We start from the raw sequence: 21,014 nt of genomic DNA, 5'->3' as shown, positions 1-21,014 counted from the left end.
TCGGGGGCGACCGCGTTTAGAAAAACTATTTTCTAATTGAAATTTTATAAAATTGTTTTATTTTATTTTACCTTATTTAATTTCATGTAATTGCTTCGTTGCTCCCTCTTTTTTTAATGTGCTACTTAAAACTACTGATAATTTGTATTTTATTTTTTATTTTATTTTAATTTATATCATTTTGTTTTAAATTATTTTCATATTTTATTTTGTTTGATTTTAATTTATTTTATATTCTTCAATTTATTTTGATTTTTTCTGTTTTATTTTACTTTATTTTATTTTATTTTATTTTATTTTGTGTTGTTTCATCTTATTTTATTTTATTTCATGTAATTGCTCCATCCTTTTTTTAATTAAAACTACTAAAAATTCTTATTTTATTTTACTTTATTTCGTTTTGTTTTATTTTATTTACTTATTTTATTTTATTTTACTGCAATTTTTTATTTTATTTTATTTTATTTTATCTTATTTTACTAAATTTTATATTATTTTGTTTTATTTTATTTTATCTTATTTAATAAATTATATTTTGTTTTATTTTATTTCATTTTATTTTTTTATTTGTTTTATTATGCCTTATTTAATTTTATTTTATTTCATTTCAGTACTTTTTATTTTGTTTTGTTATATTTTATTTTATTTTATTTTATTTTAGTTATTTTTTTATTTTACTTTGTTTGCGTCTATATTTTTTTATTTTATTTTATTTTACTTTATTTCATTTAATTTTATTTTATTTTATTTTATTTTCTGTAATATTATTTTATATAATTTAATTTAATTTTTTTATTTTTCGTTTTTATTTTTTCTTTTGGTTTAATTTTTTTTATAATTTTTTTCTTTCATTTTATTTTGTTTTGTTTTATTTTATTTTATTTTATTTTATTTTATTTTATTTTATTTCATTTTATTCGGAGTGTAGAAAAATCACTGTCGGGGGGACCGCGCTTAGAAAAACTATTTTATAATTGAAATTTTATAAAATTCTTTATTTTATTTTTCTTTATTTAATTTCATGTAATTGCTTCGTTGCTCCCTCTTTTTTTAATTTGTTACTTAAAACTACTGATAATTTGTATTTTATTTTTTATTTTGTTTTAAATTATTTTCTTGTTTTGTTTTGTTTGATTTTATTTTATTTTATATTTTCCAATTTATTGTGCTTTATTCTATTTTTTTATCTTTATTTTATTTTATTTTGTTTTGTTTTAACTTATTTTATTTTATTTCGTTTAAGTGCTCCATCCTTTTTAATTTTTTAATTAAAACTACTCAAAATTCTTATTTTATTTTAATTTATTTCTTTTTGTTTTATTTTATATACTTATTTTATCTTATTTTACTGTAATTTTTTATTTTATTTTATTTTATCTTATTTTACTAAATTTTATTTTATGTTTTATTTTATTTTATTTAATATTATTTTATTTTATTTTATCTTATTTAATAAATTATATTTTGTTTTGTTTTATTTCATTTTATTTTATATTTTTTTTATTATGCCTTATTTAATTATATTTCATTTCATTACTTTTTATTTTGTTTTGTTGGATTTTATTTTATTTTAGTTTTATTTTTAATTTTACTTTGTTTGCCTCTATATTGTTTTATTTTATTTTACTTTATTTCATTTATTTTATCTTATTTTATTTTCTGTAATATTATTTTGTATAATTTAATTTAGTTTTTTATTTTTCGTTTTTATTTTTTCTTTTTGTTTCATTTAAAAAAAAAGATTATAAATTTTATTTTCTTTCATTTTATTTTGTTTTATTTTATTTTATTTCATTTTATTTTATTTTATATTATTTTATTTTGTTCGGTACTATATTATTTCAATTTATTTTACTTTATTTCATTTAACTTAAGATTTTTTAAGAATTAATGAGCTTAACACCGATAAATGATCATTGTTATTCAATTATTATTTCTGGTTTAAGGAAGCATTTACTGGCATATTGCGATGGTACCATTTCGAAAACTGCCACATCGTCATCGTCAGGCAACTTCGTAATGTTTATTTATTTCAACAGGTTTTACCGGGAATCGAACCGCGGTCAAACTGCTGAAATCCCAATCGCCTAACCATTGGGCTAGTAACACTACGGACTCATTCAGTCTATGTAACGTCCTCATGAACCGGACAGTTCAACCCTTAACCTAACCATTGGACTATTGTGTGGCAAAATTGAACACACCATTAAACATACAAACATATAATTATTTCATTTAATTTTATTTTGTATTATTTTATTTGTTTCGCCTCTATATTATTATTTCATTTTATTTTACTTTATTTCATTTAATTTTATCTTCGTTGATTTTATTTTATTTTCTGCCATTTATTTTAATTCATATTATTTTATTATTATTATTATTTTTTTTATATTATTTTTTTAATACTTTTACTTTCTGGGATTTAAATTGTTTTATTTTATTTTATCTTATTTTATTTTGTTTTATTTTATTCAGTTTTTTATTATTTTATTTTATTAATGTATTACATTGTATTTAATTTGTGTTTTTTCGTTTTATTTTTTCATTTATTTCATTACGTTTAATTGTATTTTATATTATTTTATTTCTGTGTATTTTTTTATATTATTTTGTCTTTTTTATTTTATGTTACTTTATTTTATTATTTTATTAAAAATGTTTTATTAGTATATCCAAATTTTATATATTATATATATATATATTATTTTAGTATATCCAAATTCGATAAAGTTTTTGTTTATTTTATACTTCACCAAACACACGTGCCTTAATTTTTTCTTATTGTTTCTTAGGGTTAAGCGCTTCAGTTTTTTAAAATCAAAAATGCGGTTTAGTTGGTCACAACATTACTAAATATATGTACATATGTATGTAGGTATGTATCCACTTGTGTAATTACAAAGGTTATATGTATGCACAGGAAACCGAAAGCATGTGAACACGTTGTATTTATTCCGTTTTCTCCTATTAAGTGCGCAATGAAGTTTTTTTTTTCTTTTTGTAACTGAACTTGACCTACAAAGATCGCCTTAAATAGCAGCATAAAAAGCGAGCAGAGTCGCACTGTAAAGGTCAAAAATAATAACAATTTCCCATGTGCATAGAGTCTGATTACATCAAAATTTTGATTAAGTGCATATGTAGATAGATGGATGTGAAACTAAGTCACAGTTTCACTCATACATTGACCTTTTGTGCGTTGATTTTTGGGGCATGTCTGGATTCATCAAAAAGGTGGGCAGTGTAATTTGAGTCAAACATAGCTGCAGTGTATGACCCTGAAAATCTATAACTGTGAGTGCAAGACATAAATGAACACCATTTTGTGTAGAAAATACTCTACAAATTAACTTGGAAATAAAACAAAAGACTTAAGCGAGCAACTTGTTCTCATATCATATGCCATTACATATTTCTTTCATTTTTTTTTTGTTCTTACGTATTCACCTATGCGCTATTCACACCTATTTTTCATGCAATAAATCCCACCACAAGCGGTTCAGATTCATAACAACAAATAAAGCGCATAGCTATTGATCCAATATAATTGACTACAAGCTCTCATACATATGTATATGCATATTTATGTGTGTTTACCACCAAACAGTCCATAACGGTATCTATTCCTAAATGCCGTAAATAAACGAAATGTAAACAAATGCTGCCGGTATTGCAGACATTTTCAATTAACAAATGCATTGGTTAAGCGTAGACGCTAAATAAAACCAAGTAAACAACAAATATCGTTTGTTGTCTCTATTGATTAATAAGTAAATAAAAATATTTCACGCATAGATGTTAGGTATTGCAAACGAGAGTGAAATTATTAGAGCTACTACCGTGTTACGACTATGTTTATACACATACGTATGTATGTTTGTATGTATTAAGGTGTCCAAAATTTATCATGTTTATAAAATTTAAAATTTAAATTAAGCATAGCTGAATTATCAGCCAATAAACGCTTCTTTGGACTAGGTTGGCAATTGAAAAGTAAAATCCTCTCTTGGCAAACAAATATCATGCTCTAGAAGTCGCCTTGTTCCGCGATGGTCGGACTAGTTCCTTAATGGTGATTTGTTACCGGAAAGTACCGGATCTATATCCGCCAAAGTATCATCAACATCACTAACACTCCCCAAAAGCTTAATACAACAACATTGACAAATCGCCTATCGTACCCATCCTGCTATATGATGCAGAGTCATGGACCATGACAACATCAGATGAGGCGGCTCTGAGAGTGTTCTAGAGAAAAGTTTTCCGAACGATTTACGCACCTCTACGCGTTGGCGACGACGAATACCGAAAAAGATTTAATGCTGAGCTTTACGAGAATCTCGGCCTAAAATCTCCTCGCAGGTTATCGCGTCTTACATTACGATCTTTATGCAGACATCAACATTGTCCAGCGAATTAAAGCACAGTGGCTACGCAGGCTTAGCTATGTTATGCGAATAAAAGATGATGCTCTCCGACTAAGAAAGTATTGTAACGAATTTTGGGAAATTTCGCTATGTGAAACCTTCGACTAACGTTCGTATCGCTAAACTGTTGAATAAATCACTCCAATATTCAGTATTGCAACAGGTCTTTTTTTAGATTACTTTGGGAGTAGTACTTCAAAATTATACTTCACAACCAATAGCGTGCTTAAATCAAAACTAATTCATTATTACTCTGCTTGCGCAGCTTTTATACTCTCGCTTTCCTCGTTCACCCATTTCTCCTAAAATCTAGTAATTTCCCGAACAGTTGTAACTCATGATTGGTTAGTTACCAGCTATATACATGTGTATCTGTAGTCCACGGCTCTCCCATAGCCATATGCGTGTGTATGTGTGAGTAACTACTTCGGCTGATGACTATATCTCTGTATTCCTTCGTTGCCTTTTACATAAGAGCGGCTGCGTCATGTTTTTGTTGTTGCGTGATTATTAACTAACAGTTAGTGATGCTGATATTCGTCACAGTATTTTAATCGGAACCCGCCTATAGAAGCAGAGGAACAAGGCGGTCCCCACTCCGCTGGACGGACCAGGTAGAAAACGATATCATTTCCCTTGGTGTGACCAATCGCGCCAGTTATCCCATGGAAGAAGCTACTGGTGAGCCTTTTTGCACAGTCATAATCGTTTAAACGTTGATTAGTTAAGTAAGTGAGGTTTATTTGTCGGAAGTGAAACCAGTATTTCTTATTGCTGTTGTTGTTGTTGTATCAGTGCTTCGCCTTATCTAATGGGTGCGACCAATCACGGATTGTGGGAGGGACGCAACAAATTAAATGGGGTTGCAGTGAAATGACAGCCCTTGGGCGGGAAAAATCCCGAGTCGCTACTGTACATAGAACCGGATGCCTTGGGAAGCAATTTCTTATTGTTATCAGCCGCTTATGCCAGTTTTTGCTGGGTTCATAAATACCTTACCATCACTAAAACGTTAAAGAAACTTTTTAAGAAAACGTGGGTTGGGCCGTCATCGAAATTTTGCTCAAATCCATATATGCAATTCCAAGAACCAAAATTCTGATTAACGACTTGCAAAACTTCAAAATTTTCTTCTACGCAATGTGGGCGGCGGCACACCCATTTTCCTAAATTTTAACTAAGCTTTTTATACCTTTCATGAACACGAAATGGTATATTAACTTTGGTCCGATGTTTGTAACGTTGAGAAATATAGAAGACAGACTCACCATTAAGTATACCGAATTGATCAGGGCGACGAACTGAGTTGATATAGCCATGTCCGTCTGTCCGTCCGTCTGTCTGTTTGAACGCAAAATAGTCCCTCAAATTTTGAGATATCTCAATGAAATTTGGCACAAGGATGTATTTTTGTATTATATTATACATTTGTCGGATCCGGTAGGATCGGACCACTATAACATATATCTCCCATACAACCAATCGTTCAGATAAGGCGATTTTGGCCATTCCTGCCGCAATTTAGAAAGTATAAACGTGAAACTCGGTGATATATATTTTAATATATCATAGAAGGTTTTCTGTAAAAATCACTTCGATTGGAGCTATATATAGTATATATCCCATACAACCATTTTTTATTTTATATTTATCTTAAAAATCGTACATCTGTTTACTATATATTTCTTATCTTATACATCCGATTATTTGGAGATTACGAACGGGATAAGATTATTGTTCAGCCTCATTCATGAAAGGTTTGAAGTCTTCGGCATAGCCGAAGACAGTCCCGTCCTTACTTGTTTTTTTTTTTAAACAAACCCTATATCAAATTTCATTGGTCAATTTTTACCCGATTTATGGGTTGAATTATTAATAGTATTATAGAGAGACGAGCCGAACCTGTGCGCATCTTGCGCAACCAATATAAAAATTTCTTGTTAAATATCAACAGAAATCAGCTGTTCTATCAATCATTTTAAAACTTACAGTTGCGCTGCCATCTAACGGATGGTAGCAAATACCGGCAATGCAGTGCAAATATTCGCAATAGTGTCATTATACAAATAGATTTCTTTGTGTGCTCACGATCGTTTATCTTTAACAAATTATTTTAATAAAATATAGCTGAACAAAAGCTCGCAAAGCTCGCTAAGAGTCCGAATATCCATCTTTACAGCACAAGCTTTATTTATAGATTTGGATTGCAAATAAGAGCGAAAAGGGACCCGTACATAAAAACAGCAATAAGAAATAATATATATGATTGCCTAAGCGAGGGGTGGGTCCACGCCCCTTTTCCAAAACTTTTAAATTGTCGTTAGTTAAATTACCGGGTATAAAAAATAAAAGAAATGGGCATAACATACAAAAAATACTATATCGAATTTTAAACCCATTTTATTTTAAATATACAAATTGAAAAGAGAGAGCCAGTAGCATAGTAAATATTACTCAAAATTTCAAATGAATTAGTTAATAATTTTTGATTATTTAACATTTGTTTTGTTTTTGTGGTTTTTTATTTTTTCTAGTCTTTAATTTGAAATTTTAGCTTTCTGTTTGTTTTTATCATTTAGACTTGCTGTGCTTAATTTGCAGTTGACAAACTAGATTCTGCATAGCTGTTTATTTATGCTCTTCGGCAATATATTTATGCATGGGAGCGGTCTAACGAGCTTAAGAGACAGCCCTCAAATTCTCTCAGATGTTATGCTACCCTGCAAAAAAACCGTGCGACTAATCTGTAAAGGGAGTGGTCTGTGATTGATCACTTTTCTCTACAGTGGGTTATAAATGATGATCTCTAGTCCCTTTTGCGATTTAGGAGGAAACATTAACTCAAAACTAAGTGGAGCCCTAACGCGAATAATGTCCAGCATCGGCATCCCAGATGAAGATACCCACATCAGCTATTATCCAACCAGCTTGAATGGCTGACCCAAAAAATATACTTGCATCCCACTGTCTTACTGCTATGCGAATAGCTTGTGCCTTCCGATAACGGTGTCCGATGACGCAATCCATGTTTTATCCCGGAAAGTCCCAGTAGACCTACTGTCAAGTGAAATGGTCGATATGTATCGCATTGGAATCGGTCAACTACCTTAAGATGCCAAAAAAAGCGCAAGGCCACGAACAACAGTTAAGTGGCAACAACGCTGGGAAGAATCGAGGAAAGAGCGCTGGATCTTCATGTGAGTTCGAAATATAGCAGAGGGGTACGAGCGGAAGCGTGGCGAACTAAACTACCTCCTAACTAAGTTATTGAGTGTGCACGGCGGTTTGAAGGAGTATCTATAAAGCGTAGGGTGGAGGATGATTCTTTCTGTCTACACTGTCCCACCGAATTGGAAAACGCAGATCACTTAATGTTTCATTGCCCTTGTTTTCAAGGCAAAAGACTCTCTGTATACAGTATTGGAAATTTAGTTCTCCCAACGCGCACATTAATAGGTTGTTGGACTGCTGTGAGCAAGACTAAATCGAGAGGAAGAGTTGAAAAATGACTTGTCGGCCAGTACCCGTAGTGTTATAAAGACGGCCAGTCCGTCACTATCCGTTTAGCAAATACAGGTACAATTGGTCTCTCCGTAAGACATGCTCAAACCAAAGCGAACATAAGGGCTACAGTCGCCTATTCCTTTGCACCGCATCCTGGTTTCATTCTTGACTAATCGCATTTTTTGGAGGGTAGTTGTACTATTTGCATACATTTGCATATATACACCGTCATTCACGTTGTGCAAAAATTATGATATTGCAAATTGTATATTTTGGTTTTGTAGGCAGCTGCTACTTAGCATTTCGAATTGATGTAAGTCAGCATCGTTTTGCATTGGCGTCTTTAACATAATTCTCTGATTTTGTTTGTTTTTACATAATTACAAATCTTTTATGAGCATACCACATTTTTTAAATTTAAGTATATAGCAACTATAATCATATGTATTTAATTAGCGAGCTTTGCTCATATTGCTTTATACAATGTTTTTTGTAATTGATATTAGAGAAAAATTGTAAGTTTACAAACTGCGATGGTTACTAGGACATGTTTCTGAATTTTACTTCTTTATCAGCTAGCTTTTCGGGAGCTGAGCGTTGAACTCGAATCTCCAACATTCATATCAGTGCAAGCCTTTAGCTGCTAAGCCATATGAATGTTCCGTTGTTCGCTGTACAATTGGTCTCCAAGAGTTGCCTTTTTTGTTTATATTCCTTTTGATCACCATGTAGGCACATACACTCTGTATGTAGTTTATTCCTAATGGTGTGGATATGATTTTTAGGCGCGCTTTTGAAAGCTTAGTAACATTTGTTCGGATTTTTACAGTATTTGTTTTTAATACTTTCGCTGTTACTATTATATCAATCTGATCATATGTATTTAATTAGCGAGCTTTGCTCATATTGCTTTATACAATGGTTTTTATAATTGATATTAGAGAAAATATATTTTTAAGATTTCTACTCTGCTTACAATTCAACTCAATTAACTGGACAGCACGAGTATCGATTTTTAGAATATTTCTGATATTTTTGATTGTTTGTAAGTACCTCTACGTAAAGCCCAATAATTAAAAAAAACTTCTTATATGTAATCAAATAAATAAATAAAAAAATTATGAATACTGTAAAAGTCTTACGAAATTATTGAAAATAAATATATAGCCTCCGTACAAAAAATATGTAGCGTAATTACAAATTTACTTAGTCGGACTGTAACATTTACTGCACATGCCAAATGTCAGGTACTTTTTTAAACATTCTTATGTTCATAAATATACATTACGTATGATTTCTTTTATTTACATATCAGTGGGAAAATTATATAAATAAATGCCTTGGGTTAGGTTAGGCTGAACTGGCCAGTCTGTGAGGACCTCACATAGACTGAATGAGTCCATAATGTTACCAAAAGTTTGTCTTACGATCAAACAGAAAAGACTTATCAAAAACCAATACATAACTATGTTATAAAATAACTCCGTCCTCTTTGCAAATACTACAAGCTTTCTAAGACATATGCCTCTTGCTGCTTCTAGATCTGATCACTGCTTTTTGCTGGAATCTTAGCCTGGCAAGCGCAGGGTATGAGCATAAAATATGTCCGATTGTTTCCTATTTCAACCCGCACATCCCTCCTACCACTGCTATCACTGACCAAGCCTTATTCAAAGGCCTTCTCTTAATCTCGCCAAATATTTTTGGGACGTCTACGGATCAAGCTTCTGTAAGCTTTTCTTAGGTGGTAAAATTCGACTTTTCAAAAGCTAGTAATTAATATTATTTGATACCATTCCTTACTGCTATCACAAACATATAATAAAATTAAACAAAACAGAACACACAAAAAATTAAATTAAATCAAATAAAGGAAAAAAGAAATAAAATAAAATAAGGTGAAATAAAGTAAAATAATGATTTTTGATTTATCCGTCATTTAATAATAATAAGAAACACAGTAATTTACCAAGAGAAGTTATTGTGAAAACGACTCAAACTCATTACATTTTTAATGTTATATAAAATGAAATAAAATAAAATAACATAAAATAAAATTAGGTGAAATAAAATAAAATGAAATAAAGTTAAATAAAATTAAAAATAAAAATAAAGAAAAAAATAAAATTAAAAAAAAAAAACAAAAAAGTAAGATGAAATGCAATCAAATTAAATTAAATTAAATAAATAAGATAAAATAAAATAAAACCAATAAAATAAATTAACATAAAAAATAAAATAAAAATAAAGAAAAAATTAAATGAAATTATATAATGAAATGAAATAATAAAATGAAATGAAATAAAGTGAAATAAAATAAAATAATGATCTTTGATTTAATCGTCATTTAATCATAATAAAAACACAATAATTTAATAAGATAACTTATTGTCAATACGTCTCAAACTCATTAAATTTACGAATTTTAACTAAAATAAAATAAAATGAAATAAAATAAAGTAAAATGAACATAAAATAAAAATTTAGAAAAAAATTAAGTAAAGTAAAATTTAATCAAATTAAATTAAATTAAATAAATAAGATAAAATAAAATAAGACAAATAAAATAAAAAATTAAATAAAAATGAAGAAAAAAATATAATAAAATTAAATTAAATCAAATTACATAAAAATAAAATTAAAATAAAGAAAAAATAAAATTAAATAAAATAAAATAAGGTAAGTAAAATAAAAGAAAATAAAAGAAAACAAAATAAAATGAAATAAAATAAAATAAATTAAAATAAAATAAATTAAAATAAAGTAAACCAAAACGAACAAAAATCATTGAATTTCTAAAATAAATTGATCGTAAAACTTTAAAATTAAAAAACTCTTAAATTAAATTATAAATTAAATCCTATTATTTTTAAATTTATTTTCTGAATGCCCCAAAAAGTAGGAGTTCATTCTAGGCAAAACCCCATAACTAAATTCAATCACTGTTACTCATGGTTTTTAACCGACCTTATTTTTACAGGGTCGTTGCTCAAGAAATAATTAGACACATTTTTTTGATGAAACCAGGGTAGCGAAAGCGTATGAGTTTTCTTGAGTTACTACTTGACCACCAAAATTTTTCTTGAGCGTATTTTTATATGGAATTTTCGCCTTTCTTTTAATGTGGATACTAAGCTTAACAAAAATGCCTTCAACTATCATTGAAAAAAGTAATAATTTAGAAATATTCAAATACTACTTAAATTTATTTAAATCAGAAACCTTTTTATTTTACCACCTGTCAAAATAAACGATCTGGCAAGTCTCTAGTTTTTTATTGGAATGCTCAGTGCATGAAAGATTTAGTGCACTATGCTCAACTATAACTAATATGGCGTGGTGGGAAGCATAACCATATCCGCAAAGATTTCCGTATAAAATGAGAGACACATTTCAGTTGCAATGCATAACGAAATTTAGCAGTATTAATTTTTTGCGCAACAATGTCATAAGTGAAGATAAAATTATGCATCCAACATCCCAGATAATGTTTAAGTGCATATGTATATACATGTAAAAAAAACACAGCTTATGAATTATATTCAAGGTTCTGATAGTATTGTGATCATTAACTGTCTATAACCCATAATCTAATCATATAAAGCCCCGTCACATTAGCAAGTTTTCATATAGATACGTTTAACGCAATCTTATGCATTATGAGTACATTGCACGTAGTTTTATGGAGAATGGTAGATAAGGCGACACTGGCGCCATCTGACATCAAAAAGTCGCCAACTTGCAACTTTTGTTGCAAGCAAAGCATAAGAAGAAGAATTTGACATTAGTTTTGGCTAAGGGTGCTTTCACACTTTGCAAGTGAAATTTTTTTCCCACACTGTGGTAATTTTTCTAACATTTTTTACAGCTAAAACTGTAATTTAACAGATGAATAGGACACCAAATAAGCTAGAAAGTACTTTTCTTGTATAGTGAGAATTTTTATAAGAGTGATGCGCAAAATTTTGTATGAAGTCTGAAGTTCCTTCATATTTACAAACGCAAAATCTTGCATGATTGTGGCGATGTTATTGGAATGCATAGGATTGCGTTGAACGCATCTATATGAAAACCATCATTGTGCCTCGGCCATTAATTAAAGGCATTTTTGTCATCTCTAGCCCTAAATTTCAGTGTTTGAGTGTATATTAATGCGAATTCAATACTAGATGGTGTTGTCTCATCATCTGATTGCCACTTCTTGATAGTTTTCATGCAACGCTTTAGTACAGCAGAATGTAAAACGAAATCCACGCAAATTACCTTTGGAATTTACATTTTGTTGTAAAGCGGGAGTCATTGGTGCCGTATGTCGTATCGCTGTAGTCGTATCCCTAACGTAATCAGCTGTTTATCGTTACGACGATAAACCAAAAACCAATTGGTTGGATACGATACGGTTACGATCTTAGCGGCACCAATATCGATTTCATGGATTCCCATAAGATTGGTCGAATAAGCTGTTATAAGGTTACCGATACGGTTACCGATAATGCACCAATGTCTCCAGCTTAAAGCGAATTGCGTTTAATTCGCTTTGCTATCACCTTGTTTAGATTCGCATTGCAGGTATATTAAGAGGAGTCTGTAACTGCACTCTGTTTACATAATTGTTTAGTTATTTTAGCTAAGTACCATATTCTTCAATTTATTTTAACTACCGATAATCGTTATCCTTTTAAGGCAAAGCTATGTATGTATACATGCGAAACTGCCTGCTAGAGAAAAACATAAAAACTACCTGGCCACTATATGTACCACTCACCAACATTTGCTCTCTTTTGATTGGCCGTTTAGCATAAGCCATTTGAAGAACAGTAGCTTGATCCTTGATTTTGAAAAATTGTTGACATGACTGTGTTTAATTTCTACGCATAGAATAAAAGTGCACAGTAGCAAAATATAAAGCAACGAATGCGTTTCGTGCATCAGAACATATTTTTGTTTAAAAATTTTAAAACTCGATCATAAAAAGATTCGCATCGATTAAAAAATGATTCCAGAACAAATTGAAGCGCCATCAACTGCCGCAGTTCTTAACATTACAAATGTAAATGATTACGAAGTCACCAATGCATATCAGCATCAAAAAAACGATAAATCAAGGCGGAATTCAGCAACAAATTTATATGAAAACCTTCATCAACTGACGAAGATCATGAAATGAAAGCCAAGTTCAATCCGAAAACAGTTGTAGCAGAAAAAATGGTATCAAGGCAACGGGGAAAAGCTGTAGATCGTTTCGATAAAATGATGAGAGCTTTAAAATCTGATATAGACCTCTGAGGATTTCACACTTGATATATTAAGCCATGCGATTCTAGTCTAAAATATGCTACAAATTAACTTGAATGTATTTATGTTCAAATCTCAGTAGCTTTTAAACAAAAGATAATAAGTCCGGATATACATAGAACTCTTGCCGCGCTACTTCGCTTTGACGTTTTAACAGCGCCATTATTTAAGATACTTAACTTTTCGCCTCGTTTCACTTTCCACAAACTTTGTGTGGCAAGACATACGTGCAGCCATACTGTGAATTCATCTGTCAGACTAATAGCCGCGGCACAATGAAAATTTTTTATGTAGATGCGTTAAACTCAAGCTTATGCATTCCATGAACAATGCCACAATCAACCAAGATTTTGCGTTTATAAATATGAAGGAACTTCAGACTTGGCAATTGAAGTTCATTTCGCCTTGCCCATTCACATAAAAAATTTCGCTAAGCACTGTTTTAAACACTCTCCTTATACAAGAAAAATACTTGCTAACATATTTTGTGTCGTATTCATTTGTTAAATAGCAGTTTTCAAAAATATTAGAAAATAACCAAGGAGTTGGAAAAATAATTTCGCCAAAGCAAATGTCAAATTCTTCTTGTTCTTTGCTTGCAACAAAATTTCGCAAGTTAGCCATTTTTTCATGTCAGATGGCGCCTGTGTCGCTCAATCTACCGTTCCACTATGGCGCCTTTTGAGTATTTTCTTTGCAAAAATCATAACTTTTGAACTAATGAAGATATTTTAAGGATTTATACTGCACCTGAAAGCTTTGGACACTTTAAAATACAGGGTGCCAGAGTAACAGCGTGCTTCACAATAATTCGTCAAAATTGAAAAATTGTAGAAAAATACAAAAAAAAATAAAAATTTTGTTAAAAGCCGAAGGATAAAGTTTGAAATTTTTTTTATGAGGATGTATTTGAACATGAAATCAGATAAACTTATGATTTGTATGAAGGAGTGTGGCTCTACCCACTTATGATTAAAACTTTTGTCTTGGTAGCAGGGTTATCAATCTCCACAAAACTTGATGGACGCATTACTTTTTTAAGATGTTATACTCTTATAAAAGTGAAATGTGTACGTTAATGCTTGAAACTTCATTGTAAAAATTTACTTACATATTTTTGAAAAATTCAAAAACCATATATTTTATTAATACTTAACAAAGAAAAATTATTAAAAGTTGTTCAATATTATTGTATTTGAGTCAAAGATGAACAACTAATAAATTTTTGAGCACTGCCCACTTAAGATAAACAGTTTTATCTTAATAACCGCTTTACCAATTTTATTGATTTCTCTAAAAATGTATTACTTTCCTAATAGCCAAAGCCTAAGCTTTAAAATAAATATACATAAAGGGTGCTTAAAACTCATGTTAAAATTTTATAGATTTTAAAAAGATGTAAAAACGAAAATTATATGATTATAATTACTTAATTAAATAACTGTATAATTTATAATAAATAATAAACTTGTATTTATTGATTTCTTTTTTTTTTTCAATAAAATAACAAAACTAAGTACTAAATAATTTTTTTTTTTTTTTTTGTGATAGAAAAAGGTGGATCATTCATTTAATCTTAACGTAGTCCTCGTCACTTGAAAATATATCTAGCAAGGAAACCATTTCTGAGCTATAGGTGGCTGTAAGATCTTTTTGTGATCATACATGCCTCATGGATGATATGACTGGATCCGAAGAAATGGCCAACATATTGAAAAGGTCCTCGTTTTGTCTAACTCGTGACATTTTGCAAGCGTTAGTACTTCTATATCTTTTGTAGTCGTAGTTTTTAGATTCTTGTGCTTCTTCAGACAATTCTCCTAATGGTAAGCACTGGTACTCTATTAAATCTTTTCCATGGGCCAACATTTTATGTGCCGTTGGTGTGAGCTTTTTCTCAGGATACTTTTGGAGCAGCAGCTCTGCAGTTTTCGATGCATATTCTCCAAATTTAGGTCCATTAACTTTTTCGTGGCAATTTAAAATATTTAAAAGTACTCCCAATCGATTAAAAATATATCGATCGAATCCAGTAATGCAGTAATTTCATCGTGTTCAAAAAATCTTCTTGAGGAGTTTCCATCACTTGTGTTGCCGTATCCATACTTTGGGCAGTCAACTCTCAGGCCATGCTCTTTATACAATGCATCTTGAATTATTTTTTTTCTAATGTTTTGTTTTTCCTTAGATGTTGCATTTACGTCGAAAACTCCTCCTTGTTGTGGTAGTGTATAAGCCAGTTTCAAAACGAATTCCATGCACCTTATCCTCGCATGCAAAGGTGATATTCCATACACATAATTTAGTTCGTCAATAATTGAATCATCAAGATTTTCAAAGTCTTTTTGACTCTTCTTACAGATTGGACATTTCAAAGTAGATGATGTGATTGTTAGTAAGTTTAAAACTTTTTCATCGACCATTGTTAGAAGAAAATCATGATTCCTGGTAATAACATTCCCGTTTTCGATTTCAGTTATTATTGGTTCTAATTTTGCGATTAGATTTTTTGTATGCTTTTATGAGTTCCGAAGACTCCTTCTCATATTTAAATAATATCGGCCGATATAATTTAACGGATGACAGCCGTGGATTTTTCCAATATTCTGAAGCTTCATTTGTTAAGCGGAGTGGAACAATAGAAGCCATAAAGATAATACCATCTGTAATTGTTCCATCGTCTACATTTATTCGTTGTTTATATGCGCTTTGTCCTGATGATCCATCACAGCCCCATTTATTTATCAATGCTAGGCTTTTTGGCAGTGATTTCAACTTTTCTTCAGAAAAACTTTTCAAGAGTCGCATAGACGTATGATCGATTAAGTTTTGGAGCTCAACTTCGTATCGGTTATTTTGGGTCTGGGAGGATCTGCTTCTTTCTTGGCGAGTGATTCGTTTGTATCCAGGGAAAATATCGGCATTATGTTGCAATAATGACTCACGCAATATACTATATTTATCCTTCAATAACCCGAGATCTATAAACAGGGGGTGTGGGAATGCTGTTTTTGATCCTTGTCAGTCGCACTGGACTTGCTAACGCAACTGCTCCTATGATATGGGACTTGGTGTTTTCTTCGTCCTTTTTATATTTAATAGCCAATGCTTCTGGAAGATGAGTCGTGCCGATAGTTCTAGTATAATCTGACAGCTTCCTTTTCTTCGTGTAGGTCGAACATCCTTCTATGGGTTTTGTTGGTCTTCCCCTTGTTCGATTGGTTGATGTGCTAGGCATATATTCATCCAAAAAACGTTTATGAATTCAGGTAACTGAATATTTAGCAAATACCTACTGTAAATTTCACGGAGACCTTTTATGTCTTTTTTTTATTTTCCATGAAATTTCGGAAAAGGTCCTAAAAATAGGCTTTTCGAAAAACAGGTAGATCTGACAACTTAAAAAAAAAAAACAAATTTTATGTTTTGCTTCAACCCAGAGTTAAATATCCTTTCGTTATAATACAAGAAAGCAGTAGCAGGCCGTTTTACTTACAAAAAATTTTTAATACAACAAAAAAGAACAAAAACCACAGATTTTTCTAAGTGTTAAAAATTAATCAATTTGAGCGGCTCTACCTCCTAAAATATCATTTTATGTTTAATAAGAGTTATATATTCGTAATCCCTGGAAAATTCTCTATTAAATTCATGTATTAGGTTTATCGAACGCTTTCATGAAATTTTTGATTTTTTCCAGGATTTCGGGCAGATGCGCCATAGTGCGTTCCCCATAAATATAAGAGCAGTCTACTCATAATGCATAAGATTGAGTTAAACGCATCTATATGAAAAACTGCTTATTTGACAGGGCTTTAAGCAATGCAACAAAGCTTTCTATGTAAATCCAGCATACTTTTTTTACGATGCATATTTTTTTATCGAATCTTTATTATAATGCAATAAACTCGTATTAGAAATTTTATGTTGCACTTTATTCTTTTTTAACTTATTTTATTTTATTTTATTTTATTTTATTTATTTTTTTTTGTTGCCTTTTATTCTTCTTTCTATTATTTTATTTTATTTTATTCCATTTTATTTTTTATTTTATTTCATTCTATTTTATTTTTTTGTTTTGTTTTATTCTTCAAATTTTATTTTATTTTTTTGTTTTATTTAATTTTACTGCACTTTATATTATTTAATTTGATTTTATTTTGCTTTATTTGATTTTATTTCTATTTTGTATTTTTTTTTTATTTCATTCATTTTGTTTAGTTTAAATTTGTTCAATTTAATTTAAATTCTTCATTTTATTTTAATTTATGTTTATTTTATTTTACTTTGCTTAATTTTATTTTTACTTTATTTAGTTTTTTATTTTATTTCCTTTTATTTTATTGAGTTTAATTTAATTTTATTTTATTCCTTTTTATTTTATTTTATTTTATTTTATTTTTTTTAGGTGTTCTAATTTTACTTTATTTAATTTAGTTAAATTTTTTTTTATTTAATCTTATTTTATTTATTGTTATAATTTAAGTTTTCTCTTTTTGTTTTATTTCCCTTATTTCGTTTTATTTATTTTATTTTCTTTTTTGTTATTTGCTATAGTTTGTTGTATTTAATTCTGTTTTATTAGGTTCAATTTTGTTTATTTTAATTTTATTTTAAGTTTTATGCTTTCATTTAATTTTATTCGTCTCTATTTTAATTTATTTATCTTATTCCATTTTATATATTTTTTTACTTTATTTTTTAACATATTATTATTTTATTTCTTTATATTATTCTCTATTTTAACTTATTTTATTCCATTTATTTTGATTTTATTATCGTTTTACTCTTTTTAGTTTTTCTATTTTTTTCCTTGCTTCAATTTTATTTATTTATTTTTTATTTATTTCTTTGTTTAGATTATTTTTATGCATTTTGATTTATTTCATTATTTTATTGCTACGCATTCGCTTTTTATTTCCTTTTATTAGTTTTTAATTTCCTCCTTTTTAATAATCAACTAAATACTTCCTGCAACAAAACAAAAGCAATAACTCCCAAAAAATCAAATTAACTTAATTAATTAACACATTTTTTATAAACAATTAGTTACACCTTTCGCGCGTAAATTTCTGATACGCATCAATGCACCGCAAAAAAAGACAAACGACTTAAAAAACGAACGCGCTTGACAGCTTTTGCTTACAAAGTCGCTTTTACGCTAGCATTCATTTACATACATACATACCCATGTTACAAGCAAAGATTTTTTTAATTTCTGTTTTCAAGTTCTTTCGCCTAAATATAAATTGCATAATAACATAATAAATTACCGCCAACTAAAATTACAGCACAAAAATTGCAAATACGAGTACGCCACAAAAAAAAACCATCCTTTGCACATTGAATAGCACACACGTATGCGCAATGCGCATGACGTTTACTAATTTTATTATATGTACAAATACTTTTCGGTATGCATTTTTGAGAAGAAAAAAAACCAAAAAACAACAAAAGCACACATAAATATTTAATCACTTACTTGGACTAAATTCCAAGCCATCGCTAATGCCCACTTTATCGTAGGCCAACACGCCAATATTTGGTAGTTGTTGTTGTTGTTTTGGGGCTGCAGTTTGTGGAACTGGTTGTATGTGAAGTGGTGTTGGTGCGGCGGGTGCTGCAGCTAAAGTGGCTGCTATGGCCGATGGTAGCACGGCCATGGTTGTATACTCCTCCAAATTATCCGATACCGCCGCAGCTGCATTGGCTGTGGTGGCAGCTTTTGCACTTCCGAGTATTGCCGCAATGGCAGTTAAGTGGAAAATGTTGAAATAATGCATTTTAATAGGGTAACTTTGGTTTTTTCTTCTATATATTTGACACTCTATTTTGAGCTTGGTTTTCGATTTGTATTATTTTTTATAAAATTTTTTAATTAATAAATTTTTTTTTTTGCTTTTTTAAAAGGTTCTCATTTCTGATTCTTTTTTTAAATATGTGCAATTTTTACACCACATTCAAAGACTTAAAATTTTTAAATTTTATTTTTGTTGTCGTTTTGTATATACTAAATATATTTATTCTAAACTCACAATATCTTATTCTTAAATCCAAAACTTTTTGTTTACATAATATTAGCAACTGTTACACCACAACTTGTTCCAATCAAATCACAAAAAAACTATTTTTGGCTTTACTTAGATTTGCACCATAAATTAAAAACTAGTTTTCAACCAAAAAAAAAATATTTTTATTCCGTTTTTTCAATTTCCCTACGATTTTCGTCCCAGTTGCTAATGCGCCGCTTGCAAATCTCAAAATGCGCTGCAAGCACGTTTATTTATAGTTTTATATCAAAATCAAAAATAAAATGGCAAGCACTTTTATTTTTTTTTTATTTTTTTGCTCAACTGCAGCAAGCGCACATAAATAGCAAGAACAACAAAACAGTCATAGTATATTAAAACAATATTAGCGCAAAATTCGGCTAATTCAACAATAAACGTAGGAAGCCAAAGTTGAATCAAAAAAAAAAAAAACATCAACCAACAAAAACTTAACAAAAGCTCAAAATTCATGCATTTGAAATACTCAAAACAAGCAGCAGCTACTTTGTTATTGGGCAATCTGACAAGCATACTGCGCACAACGCTCGTCAAAGAGCAGCAGCTGAGCGCACTAAATTATTCACCTAGTGATTGAAGCTTTTTTGTTTGCCAAAAGTCAAAAGCTTTTTATCTGATTGCATTGCACTTGCTGTGTTTGTTGTTCGCACTTGTTTATGCGCTGTTTTGTTTTTGTAATTTTTAGTGCTTTACTGATCCAATTGCGTTTGTTGGTACATATAGTGGTTGCTTGTATTGCTCTCCCAGTAAGCTTTGTTTATATTTTTTTTTTCTTTTTTCAGAGCTTTTTCTTTGCTCGGCTGCAAAACTACATGCTAAGTTCCAAATGTTGGTTCTCAATTACTAGAATTTCTCGTGAAGTACATATGAGCAGCTCATCGAAAAGATCAAGATAATTCATAGTTGGTGATTTGACTACCTTTTTAAATCGCACCAGATTTGAATCCCAGTATTTGAAGTTAATATTTTGTAGAAAGTCTTCAAGTGAAAAAAAAAATTTAATTGATAATAAAGTATAGGTCTTACTAAAAAGTAATAGTAGGTGAGAGTCTTTGTCCGAGTACAGCAAGTTCAGCCATAGCAAACAAACAAACTGTGGATACAGTAGAAGAAGAGGAAGAAAAATAACAGTATTATAACCATGTCGATAATGATGTGTATGACAATAAAGATGCAAGGAAAGGAAAGGACCGAAAGGAAAGGAAGGGAAAGACAACAAGTGAGAGGAAAGGAAAGTTTAAAATTAAAAGCCGAACCCAAAACCGAACTTGTGATATGCATACTTGGTACAGAATTTTTATCGATTAGTGAACAGTTTGTTATCGACGTAATATAATCGTGTCATCCATTTCTTTTCGACGAGGTATAGACGAGTTATTGTTATGTTATCGAAGTGTTTAGAATGTGCTATCGATAAAACGGTTATTGATAAGCTACAAATTTTTTAACGAAAATGAATCGATTTGTTTTCGAAAAGTTGTCGATTTGTTATTTAGCATGTATCAATTTGCTATCAAAATGTTATCGATATGTTATCGAAAATTTATTTACTTTTTATTGTGTGTAACCAATTTCTTATCGGAATGTTATCGATTACTTATCGAAATCCTAACGCTACTCGTATATAAACAAAAACTTAGCGTTTTAAAGAATTATCGATTGGCTATCGAAAATTTATCGGTTGATCTTCGAAAGGTTGTTGATTTTTATTTGGGAA

The 21,014-nt window shown here is 29.8% G+C and overlaps 1 protein-coding gene across 1 annotated transcript in view; it reads right to left on the bottom strand.

Moving 5' to 3' along the window:
• The window catches only part of LOC137242099 (uncharacterized), a 29,406-nt gene extending 8,392 nt beyond the window's left edge, over nt 1-21,014 (bottom strand). The window contains exon 1 of the mRNA XM_067769469.1: nt 18,712-21,014. Coding sequence (XP_067625570.1) covers nt 18,712-19,012 — 301 coding nt within the window. The 5' untranslated portion in view covers nt 19,013-21,014. The remainder of the gene's footprint in view (nt 1-18,711) is intronic.

Source organism: Eurosta solidaginis, chromosome 2, assembly GCF_040869045.1.
Source record: "Eurosta solidaginis isolate ZX-2024a chromosome 2, ASM4086904v1, whole genome shotgun sequence".
Taxonomy (NCBI): domain Eukaryota; kingdom Metazoa; phylum Arthropoda; class Insecta; order Diptera; family Tephritidae; genus Eurosta; species Eurosta solidaginis.
This window is presented reverse-complemented; position numbering and strand designations above follow the sequence as displayed.